This window comes from Theropithecus gelada, chromosome 7b, assembly GCF_003255815.1.
Source record: "Theropithecus gelada isolate Dixy chromosome 7b, Tgel_1.0, whole genome shotgun sequence".
Lineage (NCBI taxonomy): Eukaryota > Metazoa > Chordata > Mammalia > Primates > Cercopithecidae > Theropithecus > Theropithecus gelada.
The window spans coordinates 35,790,683-35,811,184 of NC_037675.1; the positions used below are offsets into that span (position 1 = coordinate 35,790,683).

The 20,502-nt window shown below is 38.8% G+C and overlaps 1 protein-coding gene across 2 annotated transcripts in view; it reads right to left on the bottom strand.

Moving 5' to 3' along the window:
- BAZ1A (bromodomain adjacent to zinc finger domain 1A) overlaps positions 1-20,502 on the bottom strand; it is a 129,423-nt gene that overhangs the window by 5,216 nt on the left and 103,705 nt on the right. For both annotated transcript variants that reach the window (XM_025392486.1, XM_025392485.1), the window contains 8 exons: positions 18,052-18,648; positions 16,479-16,642; positions 15,726-15,880; positions 13,673-13,821; positions 7,243-7,490; positions 6,929-7,155; positions 3,995-4,461; positions 1,269-1,411 (listed from right to left, as the gene is read on the bottom strand). In XM_025392486.1, coding sequence (XP_025248271.1) covers positions 1,269-1,411; positions 3,995-4,461; positions 6,929-7,155; positions 7,243-7,490; positions 13,673-13,821; positions 15,726-15,880; positions 16,479-16,642; positions 18,052-18,648 — 2,150 coding nt within the window. The remainder of the gene's footprint in view (positions 1-1,268; positions 1,412-3,994; positions 4,462-6,928; positions 7,156-7,242; positions 7,491-13,672; positions 13,822-15,725; positions 15,881-16,478; positions 16,643-18,051; positions 18,649-20,502) is intronic.

The following is a 20,502-nucleotide window of genomic DNA, read 5'->3' on the forward strand; positions in this document are numbered from 1 at the left end:
TTTTTGAGATGGAGTTTCACTATTGTTGCCCAGGCTGGAGTGTGGAGTGCAATGGCACTATCTTGGCTCACTGCAACCCCTGCCTCCCGGGTTCAAGTAATTCTCCTGCCTCAGCCTCCTGAGTAGCTGGGACTACAGGCGCCTGCCACCACACCCGGCTAATTTTTTTGTATTTTTAGTAAAGATGGGGTTTCACTGTGGTAGCCAGTATGGTCTCAATCTCCTGACCTTGTGATTTGCCCACGTCGGCCTCCCAAAGTGCTGGGATTACAGGCATGAGTCACAGCGCCCAGCCAACTCTATTGTTTTCAATATAGGAACTGACATTCAAGACCAGTCTGGCAATGAAGTGAGACCCTGTCTCTTAAAAAAAAAAAACAGGGCTGGGCGCGGTGGCTCACGCCTGTAATCCCAGCACTTTGGGAGGCTGAGGCGGGCGGATCATGAGGTCAGGAGACCAAGACCATCCTGGCCAACATGATGAAACCCCGTCTCTACCAAAAATACAAAAAATTAGTTGGACGTGGTGGCACGCGCCTGTAGTCCCAGCTACTTGGGAGGCTGAGGCAGCAGAATTGCTTGAACCCAGGAGGCGGAGGTTGCAGTGAGCTGAGATCACGCCACTGCACTCTATGCACTCTAACCTGGGCAACAGAGCGAGACTTCGCCTCAAAGGGAAAAAAAAAAAAAAAAAAAAAAAAGCTGGACCTGGTGGCATGTGCCTGTAGTACCAACTACCCAAGTGGCTAAGTTGGAGGATCACTTGAGCTCAGGAGATTGAGGCTACAGCGAATCAAAGTATGCCACTGAACTCCGGCCTGGGTGACAGAAACCCTGCCTCTAAAAACACCTAAGAAATAGACATGGTCAGGTGCAGTGGCTCACGCCTGTAATCCCACCACCTTGGGAGGCCAAGGTGGGCAGATCACGAGGTCAGGAGTTCGAGACCAGACTGACCAACATGGTGAAACCCTGTCTCTACTAAAAATACAAATATTAGCCAGGTGTGGTGGTGTGCACCTGTAATCTCAGCTACTCAGGAGGCTGAGGCAGTAGAATCGCTTGAACCCGGGAGACAGAGCTTGCAGTGAGCCGAGATCACGCCACTGCCCTCAGCCTAGGCGACAGAGCGAGACTCCTTCTCAGAAAAACAACAACAACAAAAAAAACTAGACAGTGAGTAACAGGTGTTTTGACTACTTCAAAGTTGTCACATGGACTAAATCAGATAATATACATGAATACATTTTATCAAGTCTAGTAATTACCTGGATTTTAGAAACAAGTTTCAAAAAAGGCCAGCTGTCATCATGTCGTACCAATTCTACAACAAGTTGTTCAAAAGCAGATAATTCATGAACTCCTCCCTGTCGGCCAGAACTCCTTCGACCCAGTGTCACAGGCGATGACTCTGAGTAAAAAATTACAACATTTTAGGTGATAACAAAGCAAAATATTTGTTCACTACAAGCCAAACGGGATATATAAATACCAAATTCCAACAGAAAACAGACGCTCCATACACTGAGATGTTAACTATTTTCTGGGAGACACGAAAATCTGACCAAAATCAGACCAAATATTTATTATTTCCTTTTTGATCTTAAAAATGTCCAATTGCATTACACATTCATTGGGAACAGATTTTCAGAGTGTAATGCAAAAGAAAAATCTAGAACACAAAGTTTTTGGATGATTTTTACTCAATTTTATTAAAAATACTTTTCAGCTACAGTTAACTGAAACTAAGCAATTCTCTAGTATTTCCTAAAGCATATCCTTCAGAAAGTAACCTCTTCAGATCTAGAAACTAGGCTTACATATAAATTACCTTGCATAACGGAAAAGCAATTTTCACCGGTAAAGTAAAAGATTATTCTTATAGATCTTAATTTTATTTATTTATTTATTTATTTTATTTTATTTTATTTTTGAGACGGAGTCTTGCTTTGTTGCCCAGGCTGGAGTGCAGTGGCATGATCTTGGCTCACTGCAACCTCTGCCTCCTGGGTTCAAGCGATTCTCCTGCCTCAGCCTCTCGAGTAGCTGGGATTACAGGTGCCTGCTGCCACACCCAGCTAATTTTTGTATTTTTAGTAGAGACGGGGTTTCACCATGTTGGCCAGGCTGGTCTCGAACTCTTGACCTCAAGTTATCCGCCCACCTCGGCCTCCCAAAGTGCTGGGATTATAGGTATGAGCCACTGTGCTCAGCCACAGATCTTAATTTTAATGTCTAGATAATGTTCTAAAAGCAAAATGCTTTCTCACAGACCTAAGACAGGTATAGTATAATGAAATCTAAAGTATATGCATTGGTAGAAAGGGTAGTATAGTCCATATATATATTCAGATGTATAAATTCTCTCCTTGCGGTGTAGATCCACACATTTCCCCTTTATTTCTCTTTAGTACTAGGCTTAGCCATTTCACAAATCAATGAAAACAAAAAAATTTTCTTCCTAGTTTTTTCAGTAAAAATGTTTCAAGTATATTATTTCTCCAAATAGCTTGGAGAATTGGGGAAAAGCAAAAGAGATAAGGGGATAGGAAAAGCTAAATTAGATCCTGACTGGTGCAAAATTATGACACTTCCCCTAAAAAACTTGACAATCTGGTGACTGCATTAACAGATTACGTGCCATTCTTTCACCAATGAATTCCTTAATCCTGCTACATATCTGAATAATGCAATATAACGTTATCTAAAATTCTTTGAAGAACAGTGGCTTTTTTTTTTTTGAGAAACAGTGGCATTTTTTGTGTTTAACTTCATTTAAAAAACAACAACAAAAAAAATAGGGCCGGGCTGGGTGCGGTGGCACACACCTATAATCCCCACATTTGGGAGGCCAAGGCAGGCAGATAACTTTGAGCTCAGGAGTGCAAGACCAGCCTGGGCAACTTGGCAAGACCCCGTCTCTACAAAGAATACAAAAGCCAGGCTTGGTGGTGCATTCTTGTAGTCCCAGCTACTTGGGAGGCTGGGGCTGGAGGATTGCTTGAGCCGGGGAAGCAGAGGTTGCAGTGAGCTCAGATTGCACCACTGTACAGCAGCCTGAGTGACTGGTATAATTAACAATAAAATTAAAAAATCAAAATTTTATTACCACTTACGTTAAAAACAAGGGAAAGGAAGAGATTATGAATCTCTTTATGAATAAAGAGATTAGTTTATGAATAATGATTACTATAAACAAAAATGAGAATTAAAAAGACAGCTGAGGCCGGGTGCAGTGGCTCACACCTATAATCCCAGCACTTTCGGATGCCGAGGCGGGTGGATCACCTGAGGTCAGGAGTTCAAGACCAGCCTGGCCAACATGGCGAAACCAACCGTCTCTACTAAAAATACAAAAATTAGCCGGGTGTGATGGCGCATACCTGTAATCCTGCTACTTGGGAGGCTGAGGCAGGAGAATCGCTTGAACCCAGGAGGCAGAGGTTGCAGTGAGCCGAAATCACACCACTGCACTCCAGCCTGGGAAACAGAGCTAGACTCTGTCAATCAATCAAATAAAAAATAAAAAGACAGCTGGTCATCACTTCCTAAAAATATTACTGCTTCCAACTCTCCCTTTCCCCCAAATTCAGTATTTGAGATGGGAACCTTACCAAATCATCTGATGTAGCTTGTCTAGGTGATGCTGAGTTTGTGTGTTTTGAAGGAGGAAAAGGTAGGAGAGAGTGAAATGTGTTACAATGTAGTATCCTGACACTGGTGAAATATTGGCCAAATATCTCCATTAAAAACAGAACGTCATTTGCAAGTTTATTACCCTGCTTCACTAGTAGAAACACTAGTAATATAATTTACCTTTATTCATTAAATAGTTGCCCCTTCAATGACTATTATGCTTCAGGTCAGATTGTTCCCTAATAACTTTGTGTATCTTAGTGACAGACTTTAAAAAATGATCCAAAGTATCTCAACATTCAATATTTCCAAATTACTCAATCTTTCTAGGGAAGGAAGAGTTTAGATTTCTTCATACCTGGAGATTGTCTTTTTCTGCATCTTCTTGTGGATTCACTCTCTTGGAGAGAAAGTTTTGAAGCAACATTTAAAGATCTTGACTGCTCACTTGACTTTGTGGCAATGACTCTGAAGTTAGGGAAGTTGGGACTATTTTCTGGTGTATTATTAGCACTTTTCCTGCCTCTGCGTTTTCTACGAGGACTAAGCAATTCCACAAATACATCTGCTTGCAGTGGGCCATGACTGTGGCGAGTAGAACGACTGGCAATTCTTAAAGATTTTGTTTCTGTAGGAGGAGCAGAGCTTATCTTTCTTAGGCTTCTACCAGTTTTAGAAGAAACAGTTGTTTTGGGTGTGCTCTGCTGACTCCTTGAAGGGTATCTTCCAGGTTCTTGTCGCTGGCCACGACTTGAGAAAGAAGAGCTAAGTTTCCCTCTTGTTTTAACGGGCAATCTAACTTGTGGTCTTCCTCGTTTGGGTAGGCTATAAATATTGTTAGAAAACACAATTATTGTACAGAGCAATGATGAACACATGATTAGCTTTATTCTCCTTGTTGTATTTAGCCAATGAGTTTATATAAATTTTCTATATAAACTGAGACTTATCCTAGACTCAATTCCTTGAAGAGTCAATAAGTTTTAAGTTTTCAAGGGAATCTAAAATGTGCTTTCATGTATTTCTTTGAAATGTGAAGAGAATTATCTGCAAAGAGAATATTTTATAGTTTCTTTTCTTTTCTTTTTTTTTTTTGAGACAGAGTATCACTATCACACAGGCTGGCGTGCAGTAGCACGATCACGGCTCACTGCAGCCTGACCTCCCTGTGATCAGGTGCTCCTCCCATCTCAGACTCCTGAGTAGCTAGGTGTGCCCCACCATGCCTGGCTAATTTTTGTAGTTTTTTGTAGAGATGGGGTTTTGCTATGTTGCCCAGGCTGGTCTCAAACTCCTGGACTCAGGCGATCTGCCTGCCTCGGCCTCCCAAAGTGCTGGGATTAGAGGCATGAGCCACCATGCCCAGTTGATATCTTCTTGGTAACTTCAGGACATCATTATGAAAATTAAGTCCTAAATTCTGATAAATTGTAATAAAATGCTCAGGAGAACCAACAAATAGACTTAGTCAATCATATTGGAAAACTTAAAGAGTAATGAAGTAATCTTAAAATGAAATTCTTTTGTTTCTTTTTGCTACAGGAGACTACCACTTTTCATTATCATTGATACTGAGGTAACCTACAGTTTTAGCCAATGGCTGTCAATGAAGTGGGCCTTGAACCTGTGGTTCCTGAATACCACGCCAAGAACCTCTCTGTTGTCTTCTGATTCTGACTATAAAACTATATTTAATCTTTTAACTGTCCTTAATTAAAATAATGCAACACCTCCATTAACTCATTATCCCTCTCCCCATATACCTGGACTTCCAGTTTATCCCATGTACTTGCAAGAATTTTCCACATTCTTTATTATCTTTATGCCTAACATAATATTGCCTTCACAAGCTACAGGAAAGATGGCTCTTCTAGCTGGTATTTCTTAAAACCTTGTTTAAAACAGATGTGGTGGCTCTATCTTAACTTCTCCAACTGTGGTCCTTTTGTACTTTGACAGTTCTAGGTTGCCTTGCTTCATACTCATTTTCCTGCTTCCACAAGAATGGGGTTCAAATGTTTAAAAAACAACAAGCCGGGGGGAGGGGGATGATAGAACAAGGAGCACAATGACTTCCCTTATGTGACTGGCTATGGTCAGGCCTGCTGACAGAAAACCCCTAGTAGATCTGTCTAGCTTATAGCTACCGGTTAGACATAGGCACACCTCATTATATATAGTGCTTTGGGCTTCACTACATGCTACAATTATAAAGTTTTTTTTTTTTTTTTTTTTATTAAACAAACTGAAGGTTTGTGGCAATTCTGCCTCAAGCAAGTTTATTGGCATAATTTTTCCAACAGCATGAGCTCACTTTTTGTGTCTCTGTCAGATGACTGTTAGCATATTTTAGCAATACATTATTTTTAAATTAAGGTATAGAAATGTAAGACATAGTGCTACTGCACACTTAGGAGACTATAGTGTAATGTAAACATAATTTTTATATGCCCTGGGAAACCAAAAAAAATTTGTAACTTGCTTTATTGCTGTGGTCTGCAACTGAAACGGCAATATCTTTGAGGTACGCCTGTAAATCTACCTTGTGGATATAAATATCCCTTCATTTCAGCCCTCAACCAGAGGTTCAAGTAAGGGGAGACTGCCCCAGTGTTGCCACAGAAGGAATATCCAGGCTCCACACTCATTCACTAGGCCTGAATGACACAGCATGCTAAGCTGCAGAATACTTAGTTATATGGTAATATAGAAGCTGTTTCCAGGTGCTAAGGTGGCAGAAGTATAAAAATACAGTGTGCTTCTTGGCATTTATCACTCTGAGATTCCCCAAATTATCAATACTCCCTTGGGAATATTTTTGAATGTTTATAATACATAAAAAGCAAGGGTAACTTCAGGCCACTATACGTTAGTTTTTTCGTTTGTTTGTTTTGAGATGGAGTCTCGCTCTTGTCACCCAGACTGGAGTGCAATGGCGTGATCCGTTAGCTCACTGCAACCTCCGCCTCCTGGGTTCAAGCAGTTCTCCTACCTCAGCCTCCCGAGTAGCTGGGATTACAGGTGCCCACCAACACCCTGGCTAATTTTTCTATTTTTAGTAGAGACGGGGTTTCACCATGTTGGCCAGGCTGGTCTCAAACTCTTGACCTTAGGTGATCTGCCTGCCTCGGCCTCCTAAAGTGCTGGGATTACAGGCATGAGCCACCGTGCCCAGCCTATGTATTAGTTTTAAACTAAGTTACAGACCCTAACTATTCCATTTGTATTTGAATAGTGGAGAAATTGTCTAACTAAGACCTACTGACTCATTTTATTACATGTTAGGACTTACCTGACTTCTTCCTCTTCTTGAGAGTCATCTTCATCTTGTTCTACCTCATACTCTTCCTCCTCACTTTGACCTTCTTCTTCATCACCATCAACTTCATCATCCTCACCTCCCATACTGTCTTCCACATCTTCATCACTTTCCAAGGATGGTCTCTGTCTAGAGGAGAGTCTTCTAGGACGTTGCTTTGGTCGACATTCTGGACAAAACCAATCTCCTTCAGGCACAGTCTGAACAAATCACATAAATGATCATTAATCATCTATTGCTCAAAATCTTAATGTCTCATTTCTAATCTGATAAGAAGAAAAAAATACCTTGAGCTTTGGTCGAACACAGTAGGTATGATGACCCCTATCACAGCCATCACAAAGAACCATGTTTTCAGCATCACCTTTCTTTCTACATATCTTGCAGCGCGCATTCAGTATAGATTTAGACCAAATCACACTACGATCCAAGGTGGATAGGTGAAGAAAAACCTGGGACAGACTAGCAGAAGAAAGGAGAGACTCTCTCCAACGGTCCAGAATTGTTTTATAAGAACGCCCACTGTCACTGGCATCTTAAATGAAAAGGGAAAGTGATTACAATTTTTAGGCAAACCTAGTAATCCTCCTAGAAATAGTTGGTAAACACAGGTTAGATTTTACATTTCTTTTCTTCTGATACTTAACAAAAAGACCATGCTGATATTAAAAACAAAAATCTCATGGAAAATATTTGCTGAGCCACATCTCGTTTATGACATAAGGAATTACTTAAATTCATAAATCAAATGCTAAGGGATTTTAATAGCTAAAGAGAAAAATAATTCAGACAATGTGTTCTCAATCTAGTCTTTGTATCAAATCTTGATCTAATTTTAAAAACTGGTTACATATGTTTCCAAGTCTAAGTTACTATTCACTTGAATGAAGTATGTTAATTCCTCATCTCATAAAAGATGGACTGTTCTCCAAATTAAATATCTTCTATCTCTAAGAAAATAGTTTTAAAATTGTGGTAAGTAAAAACAATGTGAATACTACCAAAAAGGATTTTTCAGCACTAATATTTATATAGAAACATTTGAAACCTTCTGTCAGTCAACATCACCATTTATCTTCTGGGCTAAAAAATTTAATCATCTGATTAAATGCTATCAATCAATAGTCATTTTATGCTGGTGTGTGATTTCCATTTCAATCTTCAATATTGTTACCACCTTACTGTTCCTAAAACATGCAAGGTATATAAGACTCCACACATAATCTTGTTCTATAATACCATTATTTCCTACTATTATCCTCAAATAAAACCTCTTGGGCAGTAGCATAATGGTTAAGAAAATGCAGGCTTTGGAATCAGTCTGCTCTGGGGTGAGTACTGGCTCCCCCATATGAACTTGGGCAAGTTAACCCATCTGTCTCTCAGGTTCCTCAACTGTAATACATGGAGAGTATCTGCCTCTAAGAGTTGTTGGAAACATTAAATGAGATAATACGCATAAGGCATATGAAGTGTCTGTCAGAGTAAATGCTAATATTACTATCGTTACTTGTGCACGGTATAGCTCCCCCTATGTGCAGCACTTTAGAAAATATGAAACTAGTCTATTCTATGGTCCCTATACTTCAAGGAATGTTTAGTACAGCTGGAAAAGTGAAGAAATACACGATGAGTTAAAGCCAAGAGACCTGTCAAGTACCAATGGACCTCGAGCTCCTGTTTGCCTGTTGGGCAGGGTGAGATTGACAGGACATGAAAACTAGGGCCCATCTAGGTGGTCAGTCCCTCTCTAAAAAGCTAGGACCCCAGAAGGCTACCCCCTTCAAGTGTCAGGGTGGAAACAGGTGCTACATAAAAAAATGGAGAGCAAGAAAATTGATTCACCTGGATTTTGGTGTTGGGTAGAAAGGGAACATAATCTCCCTGAGGATCAAGCAAAGCCTTGAACAGGTTTAAAACCGAAAAAACATAGGCTAAGATTTTAAAGTAGTCTAGGGTTGCTAGTGACCTCAAGTGAATGGCTGAAACAAGTACAATTTTTTGCAAATTCTCTCTGAAGACATTTTCAGATCAAATCTGAGGAATGAGAGTTAATCAAAACCACAAGGCACATGTGGAAACAAGACACTAAGTGAAAGCCAGCAGAATCAAACTCATAAAGACTTCAGATACTAGAATTAGAAACAGAATATAAAATAACTGTTTAATATGTTTTAAGAAGTTTAAAATATGAATAACCAGGCAGTTTGAAAAAGAACCAGTTAGAACTTTTCAAAATGATTGAGACTAAAAACTGAGGCAAAAACACGATGGATGAGTCAAATGGCTCTTCAAAGCTGAGATGTTAATGAAGTTGGGAAAATACAAATATATTACTTAGAATGCAGCATCAATATTTTTCTGTCTTTACGTTGTTTTGTTTTAGGTGTGTGTTTTGTAGACAGTATATAAAACCAGCTAGATTTTATGTTAATACAGTCTTTTCTTCTATTTTCTTCACTTTCCTTGTCAACTATCCAAAACTGTATCTAACTTTTAATTGGAACCAGATGTGGTAGCTCTCACCTGTAATTCCAGCACTTTGGGAGGCTGAGGCGGGTGGATCACATGAGGCCAGGAGTTTGAGACCAGCCTGGCCAACGCGGTGAAACCCCATCTGTACTAAAAATATAAAAATTAGCCAGGTGTAGTTGCAGATGCCTGTAATCTCAGCTACTTTGGAGGCCGAGGCAGGAGAATGGCTTGAACCTGGAAGGCAGAGATTGCAGATTGTGCCACTGCACTCCAGCCTAGGTGACAAGAACAAGACTCGGTCTCAAAAAATATGTATATATAATAATTGGAGAGTACAGTCCACTTAAATGCATTTGATTTATTTCTCCCCTCTCATTGTGAGCGTTTTAGTTATCTTAGTTTTTAAAATGTAAGCCTTCTTGAAAAGTTCTGGCCTGAGCAGGGCCTCCAAGGAATGAGGTAGCAAGAATAGCTAGTTCAAAGATCATGATCTTCCTGGGTAAATCAGAGAATATTCTCATTGGTAATGGCAAGGAATAAGGTTGCAGAGGTCAATGTGAAGGAATGGGAACAAAGACAAATTATAAGAACTTTTAGAATCTTGGAAATTAGTTTGAATGATTTTTTAATGAAAAGGTTGGTGAAATGCTATGGGATTTGATTAACGAGATGGTTTAAGAAAATTAAACCAGCAGTAGCTCAAGGCCCAATTCTTATTCTAGTCCATAATGAATGTGCCTGTTTTTCTGTGTTTGCATAGTACTGATACAAGGATAGAAAACAGTATATACAATTGATTCCATTTTTCTGTTGTTTCCTTATCTTAAACCTTGCTTTTCCCCCAGATTACACAACCATAAAGGGCAGAAAATGTCTTGTTTATCTTTTATTTTCCATTATGCTAGCACAGATAAATTCCTCAATAAATTATTAAAAGGATCTTACTAATATAAAATATTGGCAGTCACGTGATCAAATATTATAGTAGGAGACTTCATACTGTTCAATGGCCACTATACAGTAATCCATGTGACCAGGACAGGCTTCTCTAGGGGACAAAACATAATAACTCTTGTCCTATGTCTCTTCAAGCTAGTAAAAGAAAAGAAATGCTGTGAATAAATACTTTATGTGAAACAGGTAAACATAAGTTCCATAGCCGTTCATTCTTTTCACTGATAGCTAAGTATACAAAGATTCACCAGTGTCAGCTTTCTGTATGCCAATTTAGAAGAGTGATTAGCTGAGGTGTGAAACATAGAAAGGGAAACGCTAGGAAGATATTATTTTAAGCTTACCCCCAAGTCCATTCCCTTCCAAAAAAATCAAATCCAAGGTTTTCCTTCAAAAGCTAAATATGCAAATGAGTACTCAGCCACAGAGAAAGTAAAATCATAATTCTTTAAAAAGACAAAACATACATTTCTTTAAAAAGTTAAAAATTTACCATCTCTCACACTAGATTGATCTTCCTCTCTCTTTTTCTTGTCCTTTTTTTTTCTATCTCCCTTTTGATCCTTATTAATTTCTCTGTTACCTAATTTCAAATTGATATAGTTAGTTGAGGATTTTTTTTTTTATAGCTTAAGGGTTTAACCATAAGTATGACTTTAAAAATAACGGAATTATCAATCTTAAAAAACATCCTCATGTATCTTACCTAAAACATTTAAAACATTTTATCTTCCCCAAATGAAAAGTCTACTTTTATCAGTATGATTAATCTCTAGAATAAAAGGGACATTTTAGAGAAGGTAGAACATAAGTAGAATTTTTATTTCTTACATGCTTCCTCAAGAAACTGAAATGATTTCTGAAGCTAAATTGGGAAAATGCTTGCTATGATTAATTTGCTATCCTGAAATATTATCAGGTGAATGGAGAATTTCAATATATATTCCATCTCAAATATTCATAAAGTAAAACCTGCTTTTCTCTCCCCAATTAATGATATTCTTGATTACTTTATTTCAGATAGCCTATCTCCATCTCCTGCTGTCCTGTGCAAAACAGACCTTTCAAAGGCTTAAGTTATTCTAATAACTTTTTATGGAGCATCAACAGTAGACACCCATATTATAAATGACCAACATTTGACTTCAACCAATATTTAACTTTGACACTACCAAAGTAACCAACTTTTCTTACTTCACTTATTTCTTAAGATCTTGAATTACAATTTTCCATCTTTTGGGATGAAATTAATGTTTGAAAACCACTGTATACAAACCAGCATAAGGAACAGTCTCGCTCATATAACCTACTAGACAAGTTGTAACAACTCTCAGTATTAACCTGTTTGTCTAAATATTTAATAAGTTGTGCAGATGAAAATACAGACATACTAAACAATTAATTTGATATTCCCCCCTTTGACTTATAAAAAACTTTAATGAAAATTTCAGAAGTGGGAAAATAAGCAGTATTGTGTCTTATCCTTTTACTGTTTTGGAATCGCAGTGTTAGTAGTAACAGTATCTTACATTTATAAAAGCTGAATGATTTACAAATAATTTTAAATTGAAATTTTAATTTAGGTAATTGTGTATTAATATGGGGTTGTAATAAATACAGAGTGATCCCTTGTACATAAAGGATCAGAAAGAAAATAAGAAATGCTGAAGACTGGGAAATAAAAGTGACATAGCAAATACCAACTCTGCTGTCTTTGGGAGCTGTGATTATACATATTTTATTTCTTACAATTGCTACTTTCAATGTGGCCAGTGGGTTATTAAGCTTATGGTAGGATTATCAGTTTACAAAAGTGTGAATAGACTTAATGAGATACTGGCCACAAACTCTTCAATTTAAAAAGTTTACAAATATATTCACATTTCAAAACTGCTCTGATTGCATTGTCTATGAATACTTTGTTCTAATACTCAATGAGATATCAAAAAATTATTATTTTTATATTTTTATTTTTTTGAGACAGTTTCTCTCTTGTTGCCCAGGCTGGAGTGCAATGGTGTAGTCTCAGCTCACTGCAACCTCTGCCTCCCAGGTTCAAGCGATTCTCCTGCCTCAGCGTCCCAAGTAGCTGGGATTACAGGCACGTACCACCACACCCACCTAATTTTGTATTTTTAGTAGAGATGGGGTTTCACCATGTTGGTTAGGCTGGTCTCAAACTCCTGACCTCAGGTGATCCACCTGCCTCGGCCTCCCAAAGTGCTGGGATTACAGGCGTGAGCCACCACTCTCAGCTAAAACAATTATTTAAGGATTTTAGTCAATTCAAGTAGTTCTTTCAATATGAGACCAAAAAGATATGGTTTAAGAAAGTTATTTCTTCCATGATCCCATTACAAGAATATAAATATCTCAACATGATGAGTTATAAATTAAACATCTCAAAAAGGCAACAGGGAATTAGAGACAGTTATTATATAAACATTGATTTAGAATTCTGAAACAGGTATTTTCCCAAAAACATAATAATTAGGTTCCTAGATTAGTCCCTAAAAACCCACTAATTTCATAATTTGTGAAAAAATGATACAGATAGTATTATTCCTCACTATAAATTATAGAGCATTTCCTCACCCGTGTTCCGTTTAACACTTAGTATTTCTGATTTAGCATGTGGGTCAGTGACTCTTATCATCAAATTATGCCCCAAATGGTAAACTTTTAAGTCACTTACTTCGGGTTCTCTTTCAAATAACAGGAAAAAAAAAGTTACACATAATCTTTGATTATTCAAGGTCTGACTAGTTATAGGTTTTGGTGATCTTTTTTTTCTTTTAAAGAGACAGGGTCTTACTCTGTCACCTAGGCTACAGTGCAGTGGTGTGGTCACAGCTCATTGTAACCTCAAATTCCTGGGTTCATGGGATCCTCCCACCCCAGCCTCCGGACTACAGGTGCACGCCATGATGCCCAGCTAATTTTTTAAAAAAATTTTGTAGAGATGGGGTTCTTGCTATATGATGCCCAGGCTGGTCTCAAACTCTTGGGCTCAAGCGATTCCGCCTCAGCCTCCCAAAGTGTTTAGATTACCGGCATGAGCCACTGTGCCTAGCTGGTAAGCTTTCTTTTGGTGAAACTCTTCACAAAAGACTGTATTACTCTAAAATTAAATCTCACCTTAAAAGAACTCATTTAAAAATGAAAACATCTCGAGTTTTTAAGACTAGTTTATCAGTTTCATTATGTCAGACAATAAAATTCTATTAAAGGCCAACTCAAAATTACTTATAACACAACTAATATTTTGAAATAAAAACAGATACTTACCAAGTGGAGCTTTCAGAAAACGCCGCTCAATGCCCTGCTCTATTTGAAAGAGTGCCATTGCCAGATAATGAACCACACTGCTCACTGACTGTGGTGTACTTGCATTCGTTGATACAGTACTTGGAGTTTCTGTTTTTATCCCCAAAAGTCTACAATTAAAACAATTCAGAGTTTATGGTACTTAAAAACACTATTAGGTAAAACTTGAGTCCATTCATTGGTTCAAATGCTTATTTATACCATTGTAAAAAAATCATTTCCTCAGTCTCAAGGAGTTGCAGTGAACAGTAGGGAAGGGAGATTCATTTAGAAGGACTAAGGGTAAATATTTGAAGGAGAGAGAGAAGAGGGAAGGCTTATAGGAAAGGTTTTAGAGAGGTGACATTGTGATGGGCCTTAAAGCCTAAGTATTTCAGGCAGCTTATCTCTATTTCTCGTTTTGCTTTTTTTTTTTTTTTTTTTTTGAGACAGAGTCTCACACTGTTGCCCAGGCTGGAGTGCAGTGGCATGATCTCAGCTCACTGCAAGCTCTGCCTCCCAGGTTCACACCATTCTCCTGCCTCAGTCTCCTGAGTAGCTGGGATTACAGTTGCCCGCCACCATGCCCGGCAAATTTTTTGTATTTTTAGTAGAGACAGGGTTTCACTATGTTGGCCAGGCTGGTCTCGAATGCCTGACCTCATGATTCACCCGCCTTGGCCTCCCATAATGCTGGGATTACAGGTGTGAGCCACTGCACCTGGTCGAAAATGATCATTTTAAAGTGCAAACTCATTCACTCAAAGCCTTTGTACATGGTTTTTCTTCCCAGTGTCCTATTTTTCTCAACTTTAGGGCTCAGCTTTGCAGTCACTTCCTCTTGCACTTCCTTTACTGTCTCCCATGTCCCACTAACACAAGTAGCCCGCCCATTTACTTCATTTGCACTGGGTATAACCTTCTGTCAGAACACCGTTCTAGTAAATATAATGCTAGCCTCATGTTTCTCCATTGTTCCCTTCTAGATGACAAATTGCTTAAAGGCATATAATATCCAAAATAATCTTGAAAAAAATAAAAGTATCTACAGATATAAGGTATAGATTCTGATTAGTAATAATATTTAATACATATATTAGAGATGAGGTCTCATTGTTGCTCAGGCTGGAGTGCAGTGGCACAATCATTATTAGCTCACTGCAGCTTTGAAGTCCTGGGGTACAACAATGGAATAGATGGGACTACAAGTGCATGCTGATCAGGCGTGGTGGCTCAGGCCTATAATCCCAGCACTTCGGGAGGCTGAGGCAGGTGGATCATGAGGTCAGGAGATCAAGATCATCCTGGCCAATGTGGTGAAACCCTGTCTCTACTAAAAATACAAAAATTAGCTGGGCATGGTGGCACATGCCTGTAATTCCAGCTACTTGGGAGGCTGAGGCAGGAGAATTGCTTGAACCAAGAAGTAGGAGGTTGCAGTGAGCCGAGATTATGCTACTTTACTCCAGCCTGGCAACAGAGCAAGACTCCGTCTCAAAAAACAACAACAACAACAAAAACCAAATGCATGCCACCATGCCCAGCTAATTAAAAAAAAAAGAGACAGGGTCTCACTATGTTGCCCAGGCTGGTCTCCAACTCCTGGCCTCAAGTGATCCTCCTGCTTCAGCCTCCCGTGTAGCTGAGACTACAGGCCCCAGCCATCTTGCCTAGCTCAAATAATACTCAAGTCTACCAGAATTTACTAAGTTTTCCTATAGAAAAGAAGAATGATAGTATAATTACTTTCCGAAATTAATAAAACCTTAAGTTCAAAGATTAAAAAAAAAAACTTTTGAGAAATAATCATTATTTAAATGAATTGTCTTTTGGTTGCAATAGTACAGAGTGGAGTAACAGAGATCCTGAGGTTTAGAAAATGATCATTCCAGTGGTTACAAATATCAAGGTCCTCATGACAAGTTTTTAAAATAAGAAAAAGCAACATATTTACTTAAAAAAATAAACAAACAAACAAAAAACCCTTAAAATGGCAAGGAAAAGTAATGGTTACTTTAGAAAAACCCTTTTGTACCTGTCTTTTACTATGACCTTTGTTTGTTCATCAATTTCCATCTCTTCTACGTCTTCATTCACAGTTTTAATTATCCCATTTTCCTTGTTTTCCTCACTTAATAGCTCATACCGTCCACTTTCTAATGCTGATCTCCAGATATATCGATCTGTAACCTGTAACAAAATTCAAACTTACTAACCATGAAAAATGGAATATACTGTTTCTAAGAGGTATGAAGTTCAATATGCATATAAAATCAATTCATGGATATTTTAGAAATGATTATGAATCAAAAAGGTATCTAAAAATAAGGTTACTAAGTGGCCAAACTGGAATTCATATTCTTCATAGATGAAAACCATACTACCTTACTTTCTGTATAAATAAATCATAAACAGTTCTAAGATTGGTCACTTGATAGCAGCAAAAAAGTGATAGATGATGGCCAAGGCATGAACAGAATACATTATAAGCCATGAATTACAGATTTTTAAAAGGTAACAAAGAAACGAACCAATCAACCAGACTCAGCGGAGAAGGCAGGGGCTAGTCAAGGAAGAAGAAAATATCCTTACACATTTCAACATCTGATGAAAATATCAGAAAAAATATTTTGATGCAGGGGAATAAACAAGTTTTCATAAAAAGTTTATCATTCTCTGGTGTTTATTCAAAACACATATGCCTTGTCTATGCCGTATAATTAACAAATATGACCAAAATTCTGGACCAAGTAGGTTAGACAAACTAAAAATGGGAACAAGTACAAACCTTAATTGCTCCTAATGTTCCTTGGTAGATTCTATCTTCAATATCTAAAAGAAAATCTCTCAGCCTTAGTTCAAGTTGCTTTTCTGCACACATTTGAGATGGATCATATGCATTGGAAGATCTTCCCCGACTGTATGTTGGTTTGCTATCAGGCTGAGGTTTGTCTGAAACAGTAAATACTTTTATTATGATTTTCTTATTAAAAACTACAATTACTCCATGTGGCTGTTATGATCTTGAAATAATGGATATAAAAGTGCTTTGTAAATCCTCAAGTGCCACAAATGAATGAATATCATTTATCTTATAAAGCCCTTGTATGGCTACTCAGGAGGCTAAGGCAGGATTGCTTGAGCCCAGGAGTTTGAGTCTGCAGTGAACTATGATATGCCACTGCAATCCAGCCTGGGCAACAGAGCGAGACTCTGTCTCTAAATAAATAACTAAAGCCCTTGTATCCAGAATATATAAAGAACTCTTACAGCACAATAAAAAGACAACCCAATTTTAAAATGGGCAAAGGATCTGAATAGCTATTTAAGGAAGATATACAAATGGCCAATGAGCACATGTAAAAGATGCTCAACACTGGCCAGGTGCAGTGGCTCACGCCTGTAATCCCAGCACTTTGGGAGACCAAGGCGGGTGGATCACCTGTGAGGTCAGGAGTTCGAGACCAGCCTGGCCAACATGGTGAAACCCCATCTCTACTAAAAATACAAAAAATTAGCTGGGCGTGGTGGCAGGCGTCTGTTATCCCAGCTACTTGGGAGGCTGAGACAGGAGAACACACTTGAACCCAGCAGGCAGAGACTGCAGTGAGCCCAACATCCTGGGCAACAAAAACGAAATTCTGTCTCAAAACAAACAAACAAACAAAACACCCCAAGAATTGTGATCTACAGTTTTTAATCCTGAAAAAAACTGAAGTGGTCATGGTAACATGCCCCTAAATTTAAGCAATTGTTTTTTAAATTTTGATTTAATTTAAAATGTTTTTAGCTCTATTTTCTCCCCCACAGGAAACAAGTAAGCAATTCTTTACCTAGAGAATCTCATTTATTAATATAAAAACTCACATCTAAAAATGCCTTACTGCTTTTTCTTATTTGTCATCAGTGGACAAACCATCAAGCAGGAAATGCTGCTATCCGACCTGCCCTTGCAGCCAACCTCCAAAGAAGTGACCATTAGTGGAACTTCTCCCTGGACTCTCAGCCAAAACCCTTAATGAGTAACCTCACTCACCATAATCTGTCCAAAACTGATGGAGTCTATTCTTGGATTTCAGAGTCTACTGACCAAGGAATAAGGAGATCAAGGAGAATATGTATTTTGTTATACCATAGATGTGTTCCTCATAATTCAAATAGAACCCAGTGGAATTTAGATAATCTTGTTTCTATAAAGAAATACATTCCCAAACTCTAACTTGCAAACTAAAAGGATAGCCTAAATCAAAGATAAGGTGCTGTAAATGTATATCTAATAGCTTGAAAAAATGCTTAATCCTGAATGACCAGAGATTAGGGGGAAGAAAAAAAAGTAAAAACAATTTTCATTGAAAATTTACCTGAAAAATGAAATTTCTCTTCAGAAAAACGGGCTAGCTGTGCACATATTCTGCTTTTCTCTTGTAACAAAGTTTCTTTTAAGGCACTTTCTCTATGTCCTCTAGAATTAAGAGCTTCAATAAGCTGGTCTAGCTGTTCACAAGAACTGTAAAAGCACCACCGATTTGGCTTATGCACTGGTTTTGGCAGCTGCACAGAATGGTCACGTGGACCTTGCTCAATGTTGGAGGTAGATTCAGACATCAAAGGCTCTCCAGTTTTAGTGGATACCTGAGGATCTTGAGACTGTACATTATTCTGAAATGATGAAGGTCTAGGCAACAGCATGTCTTCAGTAAGACCAGAATAATCCTCTTCAATAAAGAGTCCAGGAATAGAAGGGAAAATCCAGTATCGTCTATACATGCGGTCACGACCCAGGGGAAAGATATTGGTACAGGCTATGGCACTTTGGATTTTTTCTAAGAGCTCTTTCTCTTTTCGTTGGTGTTCCTGTTTTAATGCTTCATCCTCTTCAGCAGTAAGAGGCTCTCTTGTCACACAGTTGATCTCTTCTTGCCTTGTAAATTCTTTAAATCCATTTTGTCCTCTTTTCCCTGTAGTTAAAATAAAATGTTTCATCATCATCATCATCATATTTCAAGTTTCCATTAGAAAAATATGAGATACAAAGTTACCCCAAGTTATTAGGTGTTATAGACTAAACTGTGTCCCCTCTCCACAACCCAAGTTCATATGTTGAAGCCCTAACCTCCAATGTGACTGTATTTGGACACAGAACTTTTAAGGAAGTAATTAAGATCATAAAGGTGGGGCCCTAATCCAACATGATTGATGTTCTTAAAAGAACAAGAGACACGAGAGATCTTGTTCTCTGACATGCACAGAGAAAAAGCCATGTAAGGATATAGCAAGAAGGCACTGTCTGCAAGCCAAGAAAAAGCCTCTTCAGACACTAACCCTGCTTGATCTTGGACTTCCAGACTCCAGAACTGTGAGAAAACAAATTTCTGAAATTTCTGTTGTTTAAGGCACCCCAGTCTGTGGTATTTTGTTATGGCAGCCCAAGCAGACTAATACTCTATGTTATTAAGAAATCAATATACTTAAATCTAAAGGGGCACAAAAAATCTGTAATTTCCATACTGCAGAGTGCAGTAGAGTATGTTAGTTATCCTCCAGTAGTCATCCCAGTCCTTCCTCTAAGGGAGGAATAACAGCAAACTACTTCTGGAGAAGACCAGCTTATAAATATTTGTCTTTGTGGATCTTTTGGTCTTCACAGCTATTCAATTCCACTGTTGTGGCCCAAAAGCAATCACAGGCAACATGTAGACAATCAGCATGGCTGTGGTTCAATATAACTATTTATGGACAGTGAAATCTGAATTTCATATAATTTTCACTTATCACAAAGTATCATTCTTCTTTTTTCCAGTCATTTAAATTGTAAAAATCCAGCCGGCGCAGTGGCTCACGCCTGTAAATCCCAGAACTTTGGGAGGCCAAGGTGGGCGGATCACCTGACGTCAGGAGTTCTTGACCAGCCTGGCCAACATGGTGAAATCCCATCTCTACTAAAAATACAGAAATTAGCTGGGCGTGGTAGCAAGCACTTGTAATCCCAGCTACTCAGGAGGCGGAGGCATGAGAATCGCTTGAACCCAGGAGGTGGAGGTTGCAGTGAGCCAAGATCATGCCACTATACTCCAGCCTGAGGGATAGAGTGAGACTCTGTCTCCAAAAAAGGGGGAAAAGCCTTTTTAGCTTATGAGTTATACAAAAACAGGGCAGGGCAGGGCCGGGTCGGGCACAGTGGCTCACATCTGTAATCCCAACACTTTGGGAGGCCGAGGTGGCTGGATCACTTGAGGGCAGGAGTTTGAAACCAGCCTGGCCAACATGACAAAACACATCACTACTAAAAATACAAAAATCAACCAGGTGTGGTGACATGCACCTATAATCCCAGCTACTCGGGAGGCTGAGGCAGAAGAATCGCTTGAACCCAGAAGGTGGAGATTGCAGTGAGCCGAGATGGCACCACTGCACCCCAGCCTGGGTGACAGAGCGAGACTCCACCTCAAAAAACAACAACAACAAAAATGAGGTCGGCCAGATTTGGCATACAAACTGTTATTTACTAACCACTGGTTGAAGGTAACAGAACCACTAGTTTTCAGCTGGGCACTTAGCAACCCAAAAGAAGGACAACATTTCCCAGAGTAGGCACAACCAAACAAAAAACTTTTGTTCAAAGAGATGGGATCAGAAGCATTGTGTGTACCCTCTGGACTGTGCTTCCCTTTCCTCCTTCCCACTTCCAACTAGCTAGAATGCAGACATGGTGATAAATCATTTTGGAACATGAGAATGGCAGCAAAACCCTAAGGATGGCAGTACCAACAAGACAGAAAGAGCTTGGACCCCTGATAATCTGCCTTGACTAC